General features: G+C 42.5%; 1 protein-coding gene across 2 annotated transcripts in view; it reads right to left on the reverse strand.

Annotated features, from left to right (window-relative positions):
* KIAA2012 (KIAA2012 ortholog) overlaps nucleotides 1–22,702 on the reverse strand; it is a 230,504-nt gene extending 207,802 nt beyond the window's left edge. Inside the window, exons 1-2 of one of the 2 annotated variants that reach the window (XM_056535330.1) lie at nucleotides 22,628–22,702; nucleotides 21,635–21,752 (exon numbers count right to left, since the gene is read on the reverse strand). In XM_056535330.1, coding sequence (XP_056391305.1) covers nucleotides 21,635–21,685 — 51 coding nt within the window. In that variant the 5' untranslated portion in view covers nucleotides 21,686–21,752; nucleotides 22,628–22,702. The remainder of the gene's footprint in view (nucleotides 1–21,634; nucleotides 21,753–22,627) is intronic. The other variant, XM_056535328.1, reaches the window with a different exon arrangement.
* Nucleotides 22,703–23,093: the final 391 nt, after the last annotated feature.

Raw genomic sequence — 23,093 nt, forward strand, 5'->3', positions numbered from 1 at the left:
CTAGCTATAATATCTTATAATATCTTTTACCGTACATTGCTTGACCCCTTAAGGACCCAGCCCATTTTCACCTTAAAGGGGTACTCCGGGAAGGGGTATTCCGGTGGAACCTTTTTTTTTTTTTTTTTTTATCAACTGGTGCCAGAAAGTTAAACACATTTGTAAATTACTTCTATTAAAAAAATCTTAATCCTTCCAGTACTTATTAGCTGCTGAATACTACAGAGGAAATTCTTTTCTTTTTGAAACACATAGCTCTCTGCTGACATCATGACCACAGTGCTCTCTGCTGACATCTGTCCATTTTAGGAATTGTCCAGAGCAGCATATGTTTGCTATGGGGATTTTCTCCTACTCAGCAGAGAGTACTGGGTCATGATGTCAGCAGAGAGCTCTATGTTCCAAAAAGAAAATAATTTCCTATGTAGTATTCAGAAGCTAATAAGTACTGGAAGGATTAAGATTTTTTAATAGAAGTCATTTACACATCTGTTTAACTTTCTGGCACCAGTTGATAAAAAAAAAAAGTTTTCCACCGGAGTACCCCTTTAACCCCTTAAGGACCACAGGTTTTTCCGTTTTTGCACTTTCGTTTTTTCCTCCTCACCTTTTAAAAATCATAACCCTTTCACTTTTGTACCTAAAAATCCATATGATGGCTTATTTTTTGCGCCACCAATTCTACTTGTGAAAAAAAATCTACAGTGAAACGGAAAAATAAAATCATTGTGTGACAAAATTGAAGATAAAACGCCATTTTGAAATTTTTGGGGGCTTCCGTTTCTACGCAGTACATTTTTCGGTAAAAATGACACCTGATATTTATTCTGTAGGTCCATACAATTAAAATGATACCCTACTTTTATAGGTTTGATTTTGTCGTACTTCTGTAAAAAATCATAACTACATGCAGAAAAATGTATACGTTTAAAATGATCATCTTCTGACCCCTATAACTTTTCTATTTTTACGCATATGGGGCGGTATGAGGGCTCATTTTTTGCGCCGTGATCTGACATTTTTAGAGGTACCATTTTTGTATTGATTGGACTTTTTGATCGCTTTTTATAAATTTTTTCATGAAATAAAAAGCAACCAAAAATATGTTATTTTGGACTTTGGAATTTTTTTGCGCATACGCCATTGACCGTACGGTTTAATTAATGATATATTTTTATAGTTCGGACATTTACGCATGCGGCGATACCACATATGTTTATTTTTATTTACATGGTGTTTTTTTTTTTATGGGAAAAGGGGGGGAATTTGAACTTTTATTAAGGAAAGGGTTAAATCACATTTATTAACTTTTTTTACACTTTTTTTTTGCAGTGTTATAGCTCCCATAGGGACCTATAACACTGCACACACTGATTGCCAGCACTGTTCACTGCAAAGCCATAGCTTTGCAATGATCAGCGTTATCGGCGGGGACACGCCGGAGGCAGGTAAGAGGACCTCCGCTCGTGTCCCAGCTGATCGGGACACCGCATTTTCCCTGTGGTTGGCCCGATCAGCCCCACTGAGCAGCCGGGCAGCTTTCACTTTCGGTTTAGACGCCGCGTCTAAAGGGTTAACAGCGCGCGGCACCGCGATTGCTGCCGCGCACTATTAGCCCCGGGTCCCAGCATCAGATACATGTATTTAGCATTTTTCTAACTTTGAAGCTCTCTACTTGTACAAAAAAAATGGATATTCCAAATAAATTTTATTTTTATTCACAAATACAATGGCCCACATTTATCATTACCTGTCTACCTCCGTGTTTTTGTTGCGCCTTTTTAAACCCCGTATATTTCCCGTCCTTGCGCCTTTTTTATTAAAAAAGCGCACGCATCTTGATGATTTTGGCGCAAGCACGGTAATACCCTCAAACCTCTATCTTACACCTTTCTCTTACACTGGTTTTTGTGATAGCGCAGTGGACACGTAGAAGGATTTCCTACACCACCTTGAGCTTGGTGTAAATTTTTGCCGTATTTCTGGTCTTTGCGCCTTTTTATGCGCCTTTTTATAAAAGGCGCAATTGATAAAACACATCCATATCATGCGTGCTGCCCAAATCAGTGGATCGTAACTCAAAATCACCAGAAACTTCTAAACAAAAAGGCGCAAAAAACATACTTTGCGCCAAATTAGCGCCAAATATAGAAGGAAAAAACGGTGTAAACACATTGATAAATGTGGGTCAATATGTCCACTTTATGTTGGCATCATAAAAAGGACAAATTTTTACTTTTTGAAAAAAATTAGAGGGCTTCAAAGTAGAGCAGCAATTTTCAAAAATTTCATGAAAATTGCAAAATCTGAAGGGACAGATGTTACAGAACTACAACTCCCAGCATGCCTTGGTGGTCAAGGCATGCTGAGAGTTGTAGTTTGGCAACATCTGGAGGGCTACCGTTTGGGCACCACTGTAACAGTGGTCACCAAACTGTGACCCTCCAGATGTTGCAAAACTACAACTCCCAGCATGCCCAGACAGCCTTTGGCTGTCTGGGCATGCTGGGAGTTGCAGTCCGGCCTTCCTAGTGGTTGCCACAGTAAAGATCACATTATTTTCACTTTCATTTCTCCCCCGCCACTGACGATTCCCTACCTGAGCTGTGATCTCCGCTTGATGTCTGCGATGATCGCCGTGCCCCATGCATCTTCTCCTCAGGTACAGAACTCCATCTTCTCCCCCCCCCCCCCCCCGTTCTGCCAGACATCCAGGGGTGGGCAGAATGGGGGGTTTCCATGGCAACCCCCTGTCCTGCGCTGCCATTGGTCAGAACTCAGTTCTGACTAATGGCAAAGGATAGGAGGAGATCGCAGCACTACGACCTCACTCCTATCCCTTTAGGCTGATCGGGGCTGTCACTGACAACTCCAATCATCCCTATTTTCCGGGCGATCGGGTCACCAGAGACCCGATCAGCCCAGAATTGGAGAAAATGCGATTTTCTCTGATTGTCGACATGGGGGGTCTCAGGAACCCCCTGGTCAATGTGCCGGGGGGCCTGCTGAAAGATTTCAGCAGGCATCCCGATCCGGTCCCCAACCGGCTGGGAACGGAATTCCCATGGGCGTAGCCATACGCCCTGCATCCTTAAGGACTCGGGATGCAGGGCGTATGGATACGCCCTGCGTGCTTAACAGGTTAAGTTGAAAATTGGCTGGGTCCTTAAGGGGTTAAGCAATGTACAGTAAAAGATATTATAAGATATTATAGCTAGTATACTCCCTGTACTGGATTTGGCTGCTGACTGCTCCCTGCTTTGACCCTATCTAGGCTTGTGACCACATGTCATTTTTTCGCTTGTTCTGTATTTGTCTTTATGGTTTTGACTCATCTTTTATGCTTAAGATTTTTTAATAGAAGTAATTTACAAATCTGTTTAACTTTCTGGCACCAGTTGATAAAAAAAAAAAAAAGTTTTTCACCGGAGTACCCCTTTGACCCAGTTCTTGTTGATCCAGTGTTTGAATTTTTACAAGGGGTAAAAGGAGAGAAATCACCCTAAAATTTGTAACCCAATTTCTCTTGATTAAGGAAATACCTCATATGTGTATGTCAAGTGCTCTCTGTGTGCACTAGAGGGCTCAGGAGGGAAGGAGCGACAAATGGATTTTGGAGAGGGAATTTTGCTGAAATGGCTTTTGGGGGGCATTTCTCATTTAGGAAGCCCCTATGGTGCCAGAACATGAAAAAAAAACAAAAAACACATGGCATACTATTTTGGAAACTACACCCCTCAAGGCACCTAACAAGGGTTCTAGTGAGCCTTAACACCCCACAGGTGTTTGACGACTTTTCGTTAAAGTCAGATGTGTAAAAGAAAAAAAAAAGTTTCCACTAAAATCCTGGTTTTTCCTTAAACTTTACATTTTTACAGTCAGTGGCTGTCCAGAAATGCTGGGAGTTGTTGTTTTGCAATAGCTGAAGGCTCTGTTTTGGAAACACTGCCGTACGATACGTTTTTCATTTTTATTGGTGGGGGGGGGGGGGGGGGGACAGTGTGAGGGGGTGTATATGTAGTGTTTTACCCTTTATTATGTGTTAGTGTAGTGTTTTTAGGGTTACATTCCCATAGGTGGGAGTTTACAGTGAGTTTCTTGCTAGGAGTTTGCCCTGCTGCAGAAAATTTGCTGCAGCTCAAACTTGAAGCAGGAAACTCCCTGTATACCCACCTGTGTGAATGTACCCTGTACATTCACATGGGGGGGGGGGACCTCCAGCTGTTGCAAAACTACAACTCCCAGCATGTACTGATCGCTGAAGCGCATGCTGGGAGATGTAGTTATGAGATGTAGGTATGCAACTACAACTCCCAGCATGACGAGACAACCGTTTCCTGTTCATGCATGCTAGGGGTTGTAGTTTTGCAAGATTTAGAGGGCCACGATTTAGAACCGCACAGTGATCTCTATACTGTGGCCCTCCAGATGTTGCAAAACTACAAATCCCAGCATGCCCAAAAAGCAAATTGCTATGTGGGCATGCTGGGAGTTGTAGTTTTGCAAGATTTACAGGGTCACAGTTTAGAGACTACTGCACAGGGATCTCCAAACGGTAGCCCTACAAATATTGCAAAACTACAAATCCCAGCATGCCCAAACAGCAAACAGCTGTCTGGGCATGCTGGGAGTTGTAGTTTTGCAACATCTGGAGGGCTACAGTTTAGAGACCATTGTATAGTGGTCTCCAAACTGTAGCCCTCCAGATGTTGCTAGGCAACAACTCACCGGCTTCCGTAGTCTGCAACAGGAAGCCACACCAGGGAACCGCACCTCATTGCCGCCGATCGGCCCGGTAAGTGACCACCGGTCACAGCTCAGTTCCCCCATTCTGTCTGGACTACCGTGGGTGGGCAGAGCAGGGGAACCGAACTTTAACCCCCCCCGTCCCCGATCTGCTATTGGTCGGTTGCTTCTGATTGACCAATAGCAGGGATAGGAGGGGTGGCACCCCTGCAACCTCACTCCCGTCCCTTCAGCGGGATTGGGGGTGTCTTGGACTGCCCCGATCCTCCTTATTTTCCAGGTCACCAGAGACCCGTATGACCCAGAATCGCCGCAGATCGCAGTCTGAATTGACTAAAGACCCCCCCCCCCCCCCCAGGGGTTTGCACGGGGTGCCTGCGTAATGATTTCAGCAGGCATCCCGGTCTGGCCCCCACCCGGTGAGCAGCGGGGACCGGAATTCCCACGGGTGTACAGGCAAGTCCTGGGTCCTTAAGTACAAGGGAGCCAGGGAGCACCTGTACACCCTGGGTCCCTAAGTGGTTAATAAAGATAAAGAGATCCAGTCACGGTACAAAAGGGTAACACAAGTAACAGTTTAAGTCAAAATTCGGGGTCCAATAAAGGTAATCAAAAGAACAGGCAAAACAAAGTACATTTCTGGTAATAGCATATATATATATATATATATATATATATATATATATATATAATAGCAGACAACAAGGACAATATAGCTTACATGTTATATAAAGGGCACTGACTGGCCAAGTGGCCATTTGCTCTGCACATGTGCCAATTGGCATTCTGCTTGGTCTTATTGTGAATAGCAGAGCATTAACAGCAGCTGAGACATATGGAAATCATTGCAGTACAGCTGGTTCAAGTGTTATTATTTGTAATAAACATAATTACAGTATGCACCTCCATTGTGCTGCATGTATTGGTTTCCTTAGAAAACAGAGGCCTGGTCTAAAAAGGAGATATTAGTTTGCCACCTTATAAAGCACTGCTGCTTCTGCATCTTAAAAGGAGTACTTTGGTGAAAAACAAATGTTTTCAAATCAAATGGTGCCAGAAAGTTTAACAGATTTGTAAATGACTTCTATTTAAAAATCTTAATGCTGGTAGTACTTATCAGCTGCTGTATGCTCCACAGGAAGTTGCATTTCTTTCTGGAGTTATTTTCTGCCTGACCACAGTGCTCTCTGCTGACACCTCTGTCCATGTAAGGAACTGTCTAGAGTACAAGAAAATCCCCATAGCAAACCTCTCTGGACTGCTCTGGACAGTTCCTGACATGGACAGAGGTGTCAGCAGAGAGCACTGTGGTCAGACTGTAAAGAACTCGAGAAAGAAATACAACTTCCTGTGGAGCATAAAGCAGCTGATAAGTGCTAGAAGGATTAAGATTTTTAAATAGAAGTAATTTACAAATCTTTTTAACTTTCTGGCAGCAGTTGATTTGAAAAAAAAAATTTCCACCGAAGTACCGCTTTAAATTTGCAGTACAGTGTGGGGTATCTGTAAATGACAAGGAGATCAGAAAGCTAGAAAAAATTAGAGGACAAATAAATACATAATGAGAACAGAAGTCTTAAAACTACCCATATCTGTGTGGGTTTTCTTCAGGACCTCTGGTTTGTTTCCATATCACTCCCTTTGGGGACAGGGCAAATCATGCTGGTGCTAAAAAAAGCAACTAAGAATTAAAGTACCGTATAGTACCGCATATACTCGAGTATAAGCCGAGTTTTTCAGCACGATTTTTCGTGCTGAAAACACCCCCCTCGGCTTATACTCGAGTGAACTCTCCGCCCTCAGTGGTCTTCAACCTGCGGACCTCCAGATGTTTCAAAACTACAACTCCCAGCAAGCCCAGGCAGCCATCGGCTGTCCGGGCTTGCTGGGAGTTGTAGTTTTGAAACATCTGGAGGTCCGCAGGTTGAAGACCACTGCGGCCTTCGACATCATCCAGCACCCCACCCTCTCACCCCCTTTAGTTTTGTACTCACCTCCGCTCGGCGGGACGTTAGGGTGCGCTGGTCCGGGCCATCTCTGCTGCAGGGACCGTCCGGTGGGGAGGGATAGTCGTTCCAGGCTGTCCATCTTCACCGGGGGGGCCTCTTCTCCGCGCTTCGGGCCCGGCCCCGGAATAGTCACGTTGCCTTGACGACGACGCACAGGGACGTTCATGAGCAACGTCCCTGTGCGTCGATGTCAAGGCAACGTCTCTTTTCCGGGCCCGAAGTGCGGAGAAGAGGCCCCCCCAGTAAAGATGGACAGCCTGGAACGACTATCCCTCCCCACCGGACGGTCCCTGCAGCACAGATGGCCCGGACCAGCGCACCCGCCGAGCGGAGTTGAGTACAAAACTAAAGGGGGTGAAAGGGTGGGGGGGCTGGATGATGTCGAAGGCCGCAGTGGTCTTCAACCTGCGGACAGAAGTTTCAAAACTACAACTCCCAGCAAGCCCGGACAGCCGATGGCTGCCCGGGCTTGCTGGGAGTTGTAGTTTTGAAACATCTGGAGGTCCGCAGGTTGAAGACCACTGTTAAATCAGACATTGACAAGCGGTGATGATGAAGGGGGGGGGCTGATGACATGTGGTGATGATGAAGGGGGGGTGGGATGATGACAAGGGGATGATGACAGGCGGTGATGATGAGGGGGGGTGGGATGATGACAGGCGGTGATGATGAAGGGCGGTGATGATGAAGGGGGGATGATGACAGGGTGATGATGAGGATGAGGGTGTTAATGATGGGGGTCTGGATGATGACAGGGGGGATGATGTATTTCCCACCCTAGGCTTATAGTCGAGTCAATAACTTTTCCTGGGTTTTTGGGGTGAAATTAGGGGCTTATACTCGAGTATATACGGTATATTAGTTCACCATAAATATTTAAATATAACATTTTCATACATTAGCAGTTAGCACTATTGTTCTTGTAGCCCAAATGTTATTTGTTTATTGAATGTATATACATAATTTGCAGTAAGAGTAAATAGTTTATTGCAATGAAACAAACCATAATGGATAATAAAAAGTAATAATAGTCACCATCATCTTCCACAACAACAAGTGAATAGAACCATATCTAACATTTACACTAAATCAATGATTTTTGGCAGGACATTCATGATGTCTGTATCTAGTTAGAGAGATCTGGGAATAGTTTTGTTGACTGTAGGTGAAATTGAAGTAGTGTTATTGAAAGTATGTGAAAAAAAATTGTCTGGTACACAATGAACAAAACAAGCAATTAAACATAGGGATCAAAATTCTTTTGTCTGAAATACTACTTACAGGTTCATGAAACGGGCAGAGGTAATAATATTATATACAAAGACACAAAGAGTTAATATAGCCCTTCATATAAAAGTTATAGTTTAAAGAAGAAATAAGTGGAAACCTAGCCAGATACTATCAACATTACAATATAAGAAATCAAAAAAAGAGAAAGCAAAAGGAAAAAAGGACTCGTTACGAAACCCAAAGGGCGTGCAGTCAGCTTACTCTAGCACCAGTGAGTACTATGGAGGGAAATGCAAGGGAAGGGGGGAATAAATAATTTGAGGGTGACTCTAGGGGACTGCTCCCCTGGAAGCGATGACTTACCTATGGCCAAGGGCCCATCTCCTGAACCCTACCTACACTGCCTGTAATGTAAATAGGAAGAAGAGGACTCCCCAAACCCCCCTCACACCCAGAGGTGATCTGGTTAACCCCTTTTTTCGTATTAACCCCCTATCCCTGCAGTCAGGGTTACCTATGCCTAACCAGCTAGGTAACTACCACGACATAAAAAATGTATTACAAAATGCACTACAGAAGTAGCATGAAAACAAAATGTACTAACTAGAAGCAAAATAGAGTACATCACATGCTATGTCATGTCCATGTGATAAGGAAGTTCTGCATGATAGTGTGAAAAAAAACAAAAGAATGAAGGAAGCAAATATTAGTTTACTCATATCATGGAAAGGCTGGGTGAGTGAGAAAGGGAAAAAGGAAGGTTTGTACAGCTGCAATCCTAAACTGGGAAACTTCTTAAGGTTGTTGGTTGCTGCCAACCATTTACATTATAGGAAGATAGATAGTCAGATATATAGATAGATAGACAGATATGAGATAGATAGTCAGATATATAGATAGACAGATATGAGATAGATAGATAGATAGATAGTCAGATATATAGATAGACAGATAGGAGATAGATAGATAGACAGATATGAGATAGATAGTCAGATATATAGATAGACAGATATGAGATAGATAGATAGTAAGATATATAGATAGACAGTCAGATATATAGATAGACAGATATGAGATAGATAGATAGTAAGATATATAGATAGACAGTCAGATATATAGATAGACAGATATGAGATAGATAGATAGAGTCAGATATATAGATAGACAGATAGGAGATAGATAGATAGATAGATAGATAGTCAGATAGATAGATAGACAGATAGGAGATAGATAGATAGATAGTCAGATAGATAGATAGACAGATATGAGATAGATAGTCAGATATATAGATAGACAGATATGAGATAGATACCGTATATACTCGAGTATAAGCCGACCCGAGTATAAGCCGAGACCCCTAATTTCAACCCAAAATCCCAGGAAAAGTTATTGACTCGAGTATAAGCCTAGGGTGGGAAATACCTCATCCCCCCATGTAATCATCCAGACCCGTCATTAACATCCTCATCATCACCCCACACATCCCCCCTTCATCATCCCCTTATCATCCCACACATCCCCCCTTCATCATCCCCTTATCCCACACATCCCCCCTTCATCATCCCCTTGTCATCATCCCACACATCCCCCCTTCATCATCCCCTTGTCATTATCCCACACATCCCCCCTTCATCATCCCACACATCCCCCCTTCATCATCCCCTTATCATCCCACACATCCCCCCTTCATCATCCCCTTGTAATCATCCCACACCCCCCCTTCATCATCCCCACCCCCCTTCATCATCCCCACACCCCCCCCCCTTCATCATCCTCTTCTCATCATTCGCCCTCAGTGGTCTTCAACCTGCGGACCTCCAGAGGTTTCAAAACTACAACTCCCAGCAAGCCCGGGCAGCCATCGGCTGTCTGGGCTTGCTGGGAGTTGTAGTTTTGAAACCTCCGGAGGTCCGCAGGTTGAAGACCACTGCGGCCTTCAACATCATCCAGCCCCCTCTCACCCCCTTTAGTTCTGAGTACTCACCTCCGCTCGGCGCTGGTCCGGTCCTGCAGGGCTGTCCGGTGAGGAGGTGGTCCGGGCTGCTATCTTCACCGGGGGCGCCTCTTCTCCGCGCTTCCGGCCCGGAATAGAGGCGTTGCCTTGACAATGACGCAGAAGTACGTTGGCAATGAACGCACCTCTGCGTCGTTGTCACGGCAACGTGACTATTCTGAGGCCGGGCCCGAAGCGCTTAGAAGAGGCCTCCCCGGTGAAGATAGCAGCCCGGAACCACTATCCCACCGGACCACCTCCACTCCGGACAGCCCTGCAGGACCGGACCAGCGCCGAGCGGAGGTGAATACTCAGAACTAAAGGGGGTGAGAGGGGGCTGGATGATGTTGAAGGCCGCAGTGGTCTTCAACCTGCGGACCTCCGGAGGTTTCAAAACTACAACTCCCAGCAAGCCCGGACAGCCGATGGCTGCCCGGGCTTGCTGGGAGATGTAGTTTTGAAACCTCTGGAAGTCCGCAGGTTGAAGACCACTGCGGGTGGGGGAGTTCACTCGAGTATAAGCCGAGGGGGGGTGTTTTCAGCACGAAAAATCGTGCTGAAAAACTCGGCTTATACTCGAGTATATACGGTAGATAGTAAGATATATAGATAGACAGTCAGATATATAGATAGACAGATATGAGATAGATAGAGTCAGATATATAGATAGACAGATAGGAGATAGATAGATAGATAGATAGATAGTCAGATAGATAGATAGACAGATAGGAGATAGATAGATAGATAGTCAGATAGATAGATAGGTGACAGACAGATATATTGCAGAATATCTGCTTGGTGTGAGTACAGTAAAAAATCACTCGAAACTCATGCAAACATAAGATATGAAATACATGTCTGTAATATCAGCCAGCCTTGTCTTGCCTACTCTCTGCTTTTTCCATAAATTGTCCAATGTTCTGATGGTTGAACCTTTGACTTTCTCAAATAAGACTCAGAATAATGGGGGACTAATGTAGACAAAATTATTTGATCTTATGAAAACAGAATTTATTGTGTAAATGTTATGTTCATGGGAATACAGACTGAAGAGATGATGGTTTGGAAAGTCCTGTGCCACCTCCAGTAAATGCTGACTGGTGACATTGTCGTTCAGCATCATATCATGGCTGCCATGGTGACTTTACTACAACGTTGTAGGAGGGTTGTGTCCGTCTGCAGCATGTGTATGTGTTGAATTTATAGATTAAAAAGTGTATTACTTCTTAAGAATTTAGGTTTGTAGGAATACATTTTTAGGCCATGTTCACACTGTGGAATTTACATGTGGAATGCGGCAGAAACATCTTGATTCAGGCCTCTGCAGAAAGAGTTGACATTAAAATGGAATTGGCGTCTATGGGGATGGCACGTCCGGTAGTTTGCAAAGTGTCTGCCAGACATTCTGCAAAAATTCTGTTGTGTCAACATGGCCTTTATTAAATATATGCCCCACCATAGAGGCAGTTATGTTAGGCCAATCATAAGAAGTATTTACATATAAATACTTTTAGCATATTAGAGACCAGAAAGTGCAACGTCATTATCACAGGATGGGGACATTTCATGATAGAACATACACTGGCTAACCAATATTTATGGGAAATATTATCAATGTCCTAACATTGTGCCTTGAATCTTGTGGCAGATGCTTTGTACTTTTATAGTCTGGTTTTATCAGATGTCAATATGTTGGACACAGTCATTCCCTAGGAGGTAATAAAATAAAGGCACTTGTAGCTTTTCACAGCTTGAGGAGATGACAATTTAGGGGTTGCCGATTAATGTCATATACTGTCTGCAGTTGCTCAAGCAATTGGTATAGAAAAAAAAAATGTAAATATTCTATATATTTATTCTGTCTGCCCTTCTTGTTTGCTGTCAATCACTTTGGAAGTATTGGCATTTCTCAAGTTTGCTGCTACTTTGGAATGTAGTCCTGCAAAGAGCAAATAGTCTTTCAGTCTGGAGTTATTTAACTAACCAGCAAACACACAGTGTTGTTGTGCTTGACCTTAAAGCTGTGGATTATCCTCACAATATTAACTTTGCATACCTGGTACTCAGGGCTGACATAAATTAAAGAAGCACTCCAGGAATTTTTGCTTAGATTTTGTAGAATAAGTTATTATTAGAGAATAATGTAAAGGTTCTGGCGTATGCCTTTTACTTACCTGTTTTAGCTGATAAGGCAGGCATAGGTTTTAAGTCATAGTCATTTGTATTTCCCCACTTTCTTATGCTGCCTAAATTTCCCATGAAGCCTATGGCTTTGCAGGGAGAGGATGTGGAGTCTCATTACTGCAGGTCCACTAATTATGCCAAATTAATCAGCCTGGCTGCTGGAGTCATGTCAAGTAAGACACAATAAGTGGATTAGTGTCAGTTAACTTTAATTTATTTAAAGAATGTTTAAATCCTTTTTGAGTACCCATTCTGGTGAGCATCGAGCTGGCAGTCCACCGCGTTGCAAACTACCACCTGTCCCAGCCCCTGCCTCTCAGCACACCCCCATGATCTGAGTGTACACTTGAAAAGGGAGGGACTGCAGTAACAGCAACTTGCACAGAAGCACAATTAACGTCTGCGCCATTGGATAAGTGGGCGAATACTGCTAGAAGTTGCTGCAGTGAAAAAGCTCATACTTGTATCTTAAAATTGAGCCGGCGGTCCTCCACGAGGCAAACTGCCACCTGTTCCAGCCCCACATGGCGGCACAATGACACAGCCTGGAGGTGGCAGCAGCATGAGGAGACCATATAGTGGCAGAATGACCCAGCCTGGAGGTGGCAACAGCCTTACCAGACCATAGGGCCTCACAATTGAAAAGTTTAAAGATATATTTTTTTAATTTAAATTGAAGATTTCAAATAGATGAACCTAAAAAGTTTCATTTAATGTGTCAGCAGCATGAGAAGACCATATCGCAGCACAATGACAGAGCATGGAGGTGGCAGCATCAGCATGAGGAGACCATATGGCGGCACAACGAGAGAGCCACGAGGTGGCAGCATCAGAATGAGGAGTCCATATGGGGGCACAATGACAGAGCCTTGAGGTGGCAGCAGAAGCATGAGGATACCATATGGCAGCACAATGACAGAGCCTGGAGGTGGTAGCATCAACATGAGGAGACCATATGGCAGCAGAATGACAGAGCCTGGAGGTGGCAGCATCAGCACGAGAAGACCATATGGTGGCACACAATTACAGAGCCTGGAGGTGGCAGCATCAGCATGAGGAATCCATATGGTGGCACAATGAGAAAGCCTGGAGGTGGCAGCATCATGAGACCATATGGCAGCACAATGACAGAGCCTGGAGTTGGCAGCATCAGTAGGAGACCATATGGTGATACAATGACAGAGCCTGGAGGTGGCAGCAGCAGCATGAGGGCCATGCCAACTGAGGGTTGACTCTGAGTAACCCACCGACTGTTGACTAGGGAGGTCAGGTGTCACTTGGGATTAAGTGGATGACCGAGTGAACCAATCACAGCTGCTGGGTTGCTGGTCGAGACACGACTACTAGCTGGTACCGGGAGCTCAGACCTCTCTCTGCAACATCTGCTGCCGCACGCCCCTACTCTGTTGCGACCTCTGCCTGCGCCTGATGAATTTATGCCTCTGTTACTCCTATGTGCACGTCCTGGCACTTCTCTGCCTGACATACTTATACACCAGCTGAGTGCGTATATGTTACACTTATGAGAGGAGGAAAATAAGCTCCACTAGGCTTAAAACGGTATTTGGCTACAAAAGCAGGTGTGTAGCTTTGGCTGGCGTTTCAGAGTAACTAGGCCCTTATGACTTTAACAGGAATAAAATCATACACCACATAGGTGTACGTACAGTATACACTTATGAGAGGAGGACTATGCTCTCCTCTACGATTAAAACTGTTTTATACTACAGAAACAAGTGTGTAGCTTTGGCTGGCCTTTCACAGTAACTAGGCCCAAATTATTTTAACAGGAAAAATATAAAGGACACCATGTAGGCGTATGTACAGTTTACACGTATGAGAGGAGGACTATAAGCTCCGCTACAAACTGTATAAGGCTACAAAAACAAGTGTATAGCTTTGGATGGTCTTTCACAGTAACTAGGCCCAAATTAGTTTGACAGAAAAAAAAAAAAACCACGTATACCACCTATGTACGCACAGGTTACACTTATGAGAGGACAACACGCTCCGCTACGTAACCTGTATTAGGCACTGAAATCAGGTGACTATGGCTTTTCGTACTCACCCTAACTGGCCCCTGTTAGCTTTAGAGTTGTAGTACAAACTAGTGCTGCAGCACAGAGTCGCTGTGTAGTTCAGCCCAGTACAGTATTATTATGCACTAATAGCAGGTGAAAATGGCTTTTAGTGCTTAGCCTAACTGGCCCCTATAAGCTTTAAAGTTGCTGTACACCACACTGCAGCAGTACAGAGTCGCTGTGTAGTACACCCAAAATATATATATATCTCTCTCTGTGCGTTTCTGCAGTGATTTGGGCTTGTGGTGAATCACTGCTGTGAAGCCGTTTTTTGTGCAATGCACACACACTGCTCTCTCTCTGTCTGCAATAAAACGCTCTCTCTGAAATACAACGCTGGAATGGCTGGCCGCAAGATGGCTGCCGAGTATATAGGGCTGTAACATCACAGGGCTGGCTGGCTGCTGGTAGTCTGCATGCTGCATGTGATTCAGGGTCATCTAGCCTACCCGCCTTCCCAGAGTTCCTTGCCCCCTGTCCTCACATGTGAATTCACCATTTTAGATGCCCTGGAGCCTGGACAACACTAAATGGAGTTTAATGAAGCGATTCGATTCATTGAATCGCGGCGATATTCAGATTCGTTGCTAATAAAATTTTTCCTGAAATTCGTAATAAATTCGGATTTGTCAGAATCGATTCGCTCATCCCTAGTTAGAATTACAACACAGACTTTGTTTGGATTAACATGATGCCCTCACCATTTTCAGCGTTTGGTACTTCTGAAGAGGAGCCCTATTCCTGAGACCTGTGTATTAAGATTTATTATCTCCAGTCAGAGCCTGTCTGACTTAAAGGGGTACTCTGGTGGAATTTTTATTTATTTTTTTAAATCAACAGGTGTCAGAAAAGTTAAACAGATTTGTAAATTACTTCGATTTAAAAATCCTAATCTTTCCAGTACTTATCAGCTGCTGTATGCTCCACAGGAAGTGCTTTCCTTTTTTTATTTATTTATTTTCTGTCAGACCACAGTGCTTTCTGCTGACACCTCGGACCATGTCAGGTTTGCTCCTGCTCTGGACAATTCCTGACATGAACAGAGGTGTCAGCAGAGAGCACTGTGGTCAGAAAGAAAATAATTTAAAAAAAGAAAAGAACTTCCTCTGGAGCATACAGCAGCTGATAAATACTGGAATGATTAAGATTTTTAAATAGAGGTAATTTACAAATCTTTTTAACTTTAAGACACCAGTTGATAAAAAAAAAACGTTTTCCACTGGAGTACCCCTTTAACCTCTTAAGGACCAAGGATGTACCGGCCCTTTCCTTTCTATAACGCGGGGCCGCGACATGGCCCCGCATCATAGCGGTTCGGGCCCGGCCTCTAACAATGTTAGAGGCCGGGACCCGTGGCTAATAGTGCGCTAATAATTACAAAATATAATTATAAAAATATATCATTAATTAAACCGCACACTCAATGGCGTATGCGCAAAAAAATTCCAAAATAGCGTATTTTTGGTCACTTTTTATATCAGATCACGGTGCAAAAAAATGAGCCCTTATACTGCCCCATATGCGGAAGAATAAAAAAAGTTATAGGGGTCAGAAGATGACAATTTTAAACATATACATTTTCCTGCGTGTGGTTATCATTTTTTTCAGAAGTAGAACAAAATCAAACCTATATAAGTAGGGTATCATTTTAATCATATGGACCTACAGAATAAAGAGAAGGTGTCATTTTTTCCGAAAAATGTACTGTGTAGAAACGGAAGCCCCCAAAAGTTACAAAATGGCGGGTTTTTTTTTCAATTTTGTCTCACAATGATTTTTTTTTTTCGTTTTGCCTTAGATTTTTGGGTAAAATGACTGATGTCATTACAAAGTAGAATTGGTGGCGCAAAAAATAAGCCATCATATGGATTTTTAGGTGCAAAATTGAAAGAGTTATGATTTTTTAAAGGTAAGGAGGAAAAAAAATCATAACTCAGGACTCAGACAATTTTATTTTTAAATTTTTCGTTTTTTCCTCCTCGCCTTCAAAAAATCACAACTCTTTTATATTTTCATCCACAGACTAGTATGAGGGCTTGTTTTTTGCATGACCAGTTGTCCGTTGTAATGCCATCACTCACTTTACCATAAAATGTATGGCACAATGAAAAAAATACTATGTGTGTGGGGAAATTAAGAAGAAAATTGCAATTTTGAAAATTTTGGAAGGTTTTGTTTTCACGCCGTAGAATTTACGGTAAAAATGACATGTGTTCTTTATTCTTTGGGTCAGTACAATTAAAATGATACCCATGATAAACATACTTTTCTATTATTGTTGCGCTTAAAAAAAATCTCAAACTTTTAAACCAAATTAGTACGTTTAAAATCCCCCTATTTTGAAGACTTATAACTTTTTCATTTTTCTGTATAAGCGGCGGTATAAGGGCACATTTTTGCGCCATGATCTGTACTTTTTATTGATACAATAGTTGCTTATATAAAACTTTTAATACATTTCTTATTAAAAAAATGTAAAATAAAATGTTATAAAAAAAAGCAGCTATTTTGGACTTTTTTTATTTTACGTTCACGCAGTTCACTGTACGGTATCATTAACATTTTATTTTTATAGTTCGGATATTTATGCACGCGGCGATACCAAATATGTATATAAAAAAAAAATTTACACTTTTTGGGGGCGAAATAGGGAAAATGGGACAATTTACATTTTTGTTGGGGGAGGGGGTTTTTCACATTTTTTTTAACTTTTTTTACTTTTATTTTTACACTTTAATAGTCCCCATAGGGGACAATTTATAGCAATCATTCAATTGCTAATACTGTTCAGTGCTATGCATAGGACATAGCACTGATCAGTATTATCGGTCATCTTCTGCTCTGGTCTGGTCTGCTCAATTACAGACCAGAGCAGAAGACCCGTGGAAGACAGCGGAGGCAGGTGAGGGGACCTCCGTCTGCCGTTCTGGATGATCGGATGGCTGCGGCAGCGCTGCGAGCGATCCCATCATCCATTTTAGTGACCGCAATGCTGCAGATGCCGTGATCTGTATTGATCATGGCATCTGAGGGGTTAATGGCAGACATCCACGCGATCGCGGATGTCCTCCATTACTGGTGGGTCCCTGGCTGCTATCATCAGCCAGTACCTGCCGCGCATGACCCGAGCATTGCTCCTATGCTCGTGGTTATGCATAGGACGTAAATGTACGTCCTGGTGCGTTAAGTACCAGCTCACCACGATGTACATTTATGTCCGGTGTCGTTAAGGGGTTCTCCATCATAAGGAGATTTTAGTACGTACCTGCCAGACAGTAATGGACATTCTTAGGAAGGATATGTGCTTGTCTTGGAGATTACCATAACACTGTGGCTAGCTTTTTATGAACTGGCTATTTCCTACAAATCCGATCATTCCCTGTTTGTAAGTGTGAAGTGAGGTAAGTGTTTCTCCCTCCCACACATCAGTCATCCCACCCATTGAAACACATCTGCAATAGACCAATGTTTTCTGACCAGCGTGCCTCCGGCTGTTGCAAAAACAGAATGATCTTCCGCCTACCTAGCAGTCGCTCCCCCTATGGAAGCAAAGACAGACTTCCTCTGAACACCTGACTAGTGATGTAATGTCTCAAGCCACACTGCAACATGGAAAAACCTGACATGACAGTCATTTTGTATGCTGTTAAAAATAAACCTTGGGGCAAAAAAAATCACAAGAATTGCGAGACCAGACAGAAGTACAGTCAAATAATTATATATATATATATATATATATATATATATATATATACACACACATACACACACACATTACATCCTGTACATGACCGTGAGCATCGGAGCGATGCTCTGGTCATGTGTGGGAGGTCCCGGCTGCTGATAGCAGCCAGAGAGCCGCTGGATGTGTTATGTATGGTAATATCGTCTTCTTCACCATCCCTGGGACAGCTTCCTGCCAGCAGTGATGGTGAGGACATGATGTTTAAAAGTGTTCCCAGCCAGCCCTTACATTACCAAGTGTTATATATGGTAAAATCTGATTATTTACAAATTTGTAAAAAAAAAAAAGTCTTAATCCTTCCAGTACTTATCAGCTGCTGTATACTACAAAGGAAGTTAGTTTCTTTTTGAATTTCTTTTCTGTCTGACCACAGTGCTCTCTGCTGACACCTCTGTCCATGTCAGGAACTGTCCAGAGCAGGAGAGGTTTGCAATGGGGATTTGTTCCTACTCTGGACAGTTCCTAAAATGCACAGAGGTGTTAGCAGAGAGCACTGTGGTCAGACAGAAAAGAAATTAGAAAAGAAAATAATGTATTTGGAGCATACAGCAGCTGATAAGTCCTGGAAGGATTAATATAAGATTTTTAAATAGAAGTCATTTACAAAGTTGTTTAAAGGAGTACTCTGGTGCAGACTACACCTGCTCCGTCCTGCAAAAAAAAAAAAAAACATCCCTCACCTTCCTGCGTTCCCGCGGAGACCCACTACAGGTGATCGGTCCTCCGGTCCATCTTCTTCATACTTCCAGGTGAATGAAGAGTCACATGGCGCTCAGCCTATTATGGGCCGAGGCAGAACATCGTGGCGGCCGGCGATAGGCTGAGCGCCATGTGACACTTCGTTCACACGGAAGTATGAAGAAGATGGACCGGAGGACCGATCAGCTGTAGTGGCGCTCCGCGGGAACCCAGGAAGGTGAGTGATGGTTTATTTTCATTTTTTTTTGCAGCCCGGGCAGGACGGAGCAGGAGTAGTCTGCTCCAGAGTACTCCTTTAACTTTCTGGCCCCAGTTGATTTAAAAAAAAAATAAAAAGAAGTTTTCCAGTGGGAAACCCCTTTAACCCCTTAAGGACTCAGCCCATTTTGGCCTTAAGGACTCAGACAATTTAATTTTTACGTTTTCATTTTTTCCTCCTCGCCTTCTAAAAATCATAACTCTTTTATATTTTCATCCACAGACTAGTATGAGGGCTTGTTTTTTGCGCGACCAGTTGTCCTTTGTAATGACATAACTCATTATATCATAAAATGTATGGCGCAACCAAAAAACACTTTTTGTGGGGAAATTATAACGAAAAACGCAATTTTGCTAATTTTGGAAGGTGTTGTTTTCACGCCGTACAATTTATGGTAAAAGTGACGTGTGTTCTTTATTCTGAGGGCCAATACGATTAAAATGATACCCATTATTATATACTTTTATATTATTGTTGCGCTTAAAAAAAATCACAAACTTTTTAACCAAATTAGTACGTTTATAATCCCTTTATTTTGATGACCTCTAACTTTTTTATTTTTCCGTATAAGTGGCGGTATGGGGGCTCATTTTTTGCGCCATGATCTGTACTTTTTTTTGATACCACATTTGCATATAAAAAACTTTTAATACATTTTTTATAATTTTTTTTTTAATAAAATGTATTAAAAAAGTAGGAATTTTGGACTTTTTAAATTTTTTTTCGTTCACGCCGTTCACCGTACGGGATCATTAACATTTTATTTTAATAGTTCGGACATTTACGCACGCGGCGATACCATATATGTCTATAAAAAATATTTTTTACGCTTTTTGGGGGTAAAATAGGAAAAAACGGACGTTTTACTTTTTTATTGGGGGAGGGGATTTTTCACTTTTTTTTTATTTACTTTTACATTTTTTTACATTTTTTTTTACACTTGAATAGTCCCCATAGGGGACTATTCATAGCAATACCATGATTGCTAATACTGATCTGTTCTATGTATAGGACATAGAACAGATCAGTATTATCGGTCATCTCCTGCTCTGGTCTGCTCGATCACAGACCAGAGCAGGAGATGCCGGGAGCCGCACGGAGGAAGGTGAGGGGACCTCCGTGCGGCGTTATGAATGATCGGATCCCCGCAGCAGCGCTGCGGGCGATCCGATCGTTCATTTAAATCGCGAACCGCCGCAGATGCCGGGATCTGTATTGATCCCGGCACCTGAGGGGTTAATGGCGGACGCCCGCGAGATTGCGGGCGTCGGCCATTGCCGGCGGGTCCCTGGCTGCGATTAGCAGCCGGGATCAGCCGCGCATGACACGGGCATCGCTCCGATGCCCGCGGTTATGCTTAGGACGTAAATGTACGTCCTGGTGCGTTAAGTACACCTCACCAGGACGTACATTTACGTCCTGCGTACTTAAGGGGTTAACAACAGCCAGTGAACAGCAGATTGCAGAGAAGTGAGACACCTAGTTACAATTTTGGAGCTTTTTTTTCTAGAGTAAAGGGTAACTTCTGGCAAACGGGGTCATTCACAAATATGGTACAGATCACATGGGATATCACATAGGGGGAGATTTATCAAAACCTGTCCAGAGGAAAGTTGCTGAGTTGCCCATAGCAACCAGATTGATTCTTCTTTCAAAATGAAAGAAGCGATCTGATTGGTTGCTATGGGCAACTCAGCAACTTTTCCTCTGGACAGGTTATGATAAATCTCCCCCACTGAGCTTAACCCCTTAAAAGGGGTACTCCACTGGAAAACATTTTCTTTAAAATCAACTGATGACAGAAAGTTATACAGATTTGTAAATTACTTATATTAAAAAATCCCAATCCTTCCAGTACTTATCAGCTGCTGTATAATTCACAGGAAGTTCTTTTCTTTTTGAATTTTCTTTCTGCCTGACCACAGTTTTTCTTTCTTCTTTTATTTTTCATCTATGTTCCTTGGTTCTCTCCTTTCTGAATCTACCTTTTTTTTTTAAATGCTGTCATGTTTACCTACCTTTTATGTTCAACATTATATCCAGTATCTATGGTATAATAGACCTTCAGATCTGACATGCACTTTATTTATACCATTATTTATATTATTCTTACCAATATTATTTTACTATTATAGACTAAATTATTGGCATTCATATTTATATATGTATACCTCTTATCTTCTACTGCACTTTATGACACTTGCACTTTACATAATGTATTTAATTTTTTGTGTGTGTATGCATATTAGGGTTTATGTACATACACAGATATTTCACTACATATTCATATAATTTTAAATTATACACTTTTTACCTTTTTTATTATCTCCCATTATCACACACATTTATATATCGGTTTTCACATATATACAATCCCTCTTCTTTATTTTATTGCACCTCCTCCAGACCCCACTGTCCATTCTTGACCCATCTGTACTTCTCCAGACCCCTCTCTCCACTCCTGACCCCTCTATTCTCCTCCAGACCCCTCTATTCTCTTGCAGGTTGAGTCACCGTGTACATACATTATATTACTTATCCTGTACTGATCCTGAGTTATATCTTGTATTATACTCCAGAACTGTACTCACTATTCTGCTGGTGAGGTCACTGTGTACATACATTACATTACTTATCCTGTACTGATCCTTTGTTATATCCTGTATTATACTCCAGAGCTGTACTCACTATTCTGCTGGAGAAGTCACTCAGTACATATGCTACACTTTGACCCGCCATGCCATTTTAGTGTGCTTCGCTGACCACTGCCAGCCAGAGCTGCCATTGACACAAGGAGGGTGAGAGCCTGCAGAAAGAACAGATTTGGAGGTACCACTATTAGATAGAAGCTTAACTTTGTTGTAGAATAGTGTAACACTCAGGACATACACTGACTACAACATAATATAATGATAATATTCCTCCTTGTATACTGGTATTATTGGTAATGTTGATCTCAGTATACAGGATTTGGTCAGTAACAATATGATGGCAATATATATGGTGATAATATTGTCCTGCACCTGTGTAACTTATATTGCTCTTGTTACCACTGTACATTGAGAAATAAAAAGTTTACACAGCCTCTCTGCCAAGATCACCTATTTAATACCGGCGAAGTGCCGCACACAAGTCGGTTTTTGGGTCTGTCCCTCTGCACGGACATCCACAACACACTTTCAGCCATTTAGCTGTGTGGGCATGCACTCTCTGGCAACGCTACTGGTAATAAAGGGTAGATAAAGAACTTCAGCTATTAACATAAGGGAAAACTTTTCTGCTTTAAAAAACGCTTTTGTAAGCGGGTTTCCCGGTTTTTGCTTACGTGTGATTTATTTATCAAGGTCGTGCGACTATTTCATAAATAGGTCATACGTAAGCAAATGTAAGTTTAAAAAAAAATTGTCATATAAAAGCCATACGTGTGAAAAGAATGATAATTCTCCTTCTATATATATTTTTTTTATTACATTCCACTATTATAATGTGGACAAATTTAATACACGTTTTACCCATATAACAACATCCTATGTCGATATTTGTATTATGGAGTTGTTGCTTAATATTATTTCTTCCCCACAGATGGCTTTGCATGATATATCCATACTGCACTGGCATTTATGATTTTCCCAGCTGAGTCATTCACATGGATTTCACGGAGCATGAGCACTCATCACTTACCTTCCACGGTTTGTTCACATTTTTTCTCACTTATTGTTTATCTTGGTTTGGTTTTGGCACCTGTCACTTCACTTTATCTAATACGCATGCGCTACAGGACGGACTGACACTCCCTTACTATCGTGGTATTGACGGCAGTGGTCTCACTGGGATCTCGCGCCCGGCCTGTCATGTGACTGGTTCTTGTCACGTACCCTCTGCCGGGTTGCGCGGTCTTGCTAGACAGATCACTGGCTGGCGGTGGTGGCCCGGCCAGTCGCGTGATCAGTTTCAGTCACGTGTTTCTGGCAGGGTTCCTGGTCTCGCGAGACTCATCACTGCTTACATATAGGGACATATGCAGGTATTCATGACCTTTATCCATGCATTGGCGGCAATATACCGATATTAGAGTACTCAGGAATGGCCACTTTTGTTAGTATGAATGTGATTGGCCCAAGTTTGCATTATATGGCCAATGTTGACC

This window comes from Hyla sarda, chromosome 8 (assembly GCF_029499605.1).
Source record: "Hyla sarda isolate aHylSar1 chromosome 8, aHylSar1.hap1, whole genome shotgun sequence".
Classification (NCBI taxonomy): domain Eukaryota; kingdom Metazoa; phylum Chordata; class Amphibia; order Anura; family Hylidae; genus Hyla; species Hyla sarda.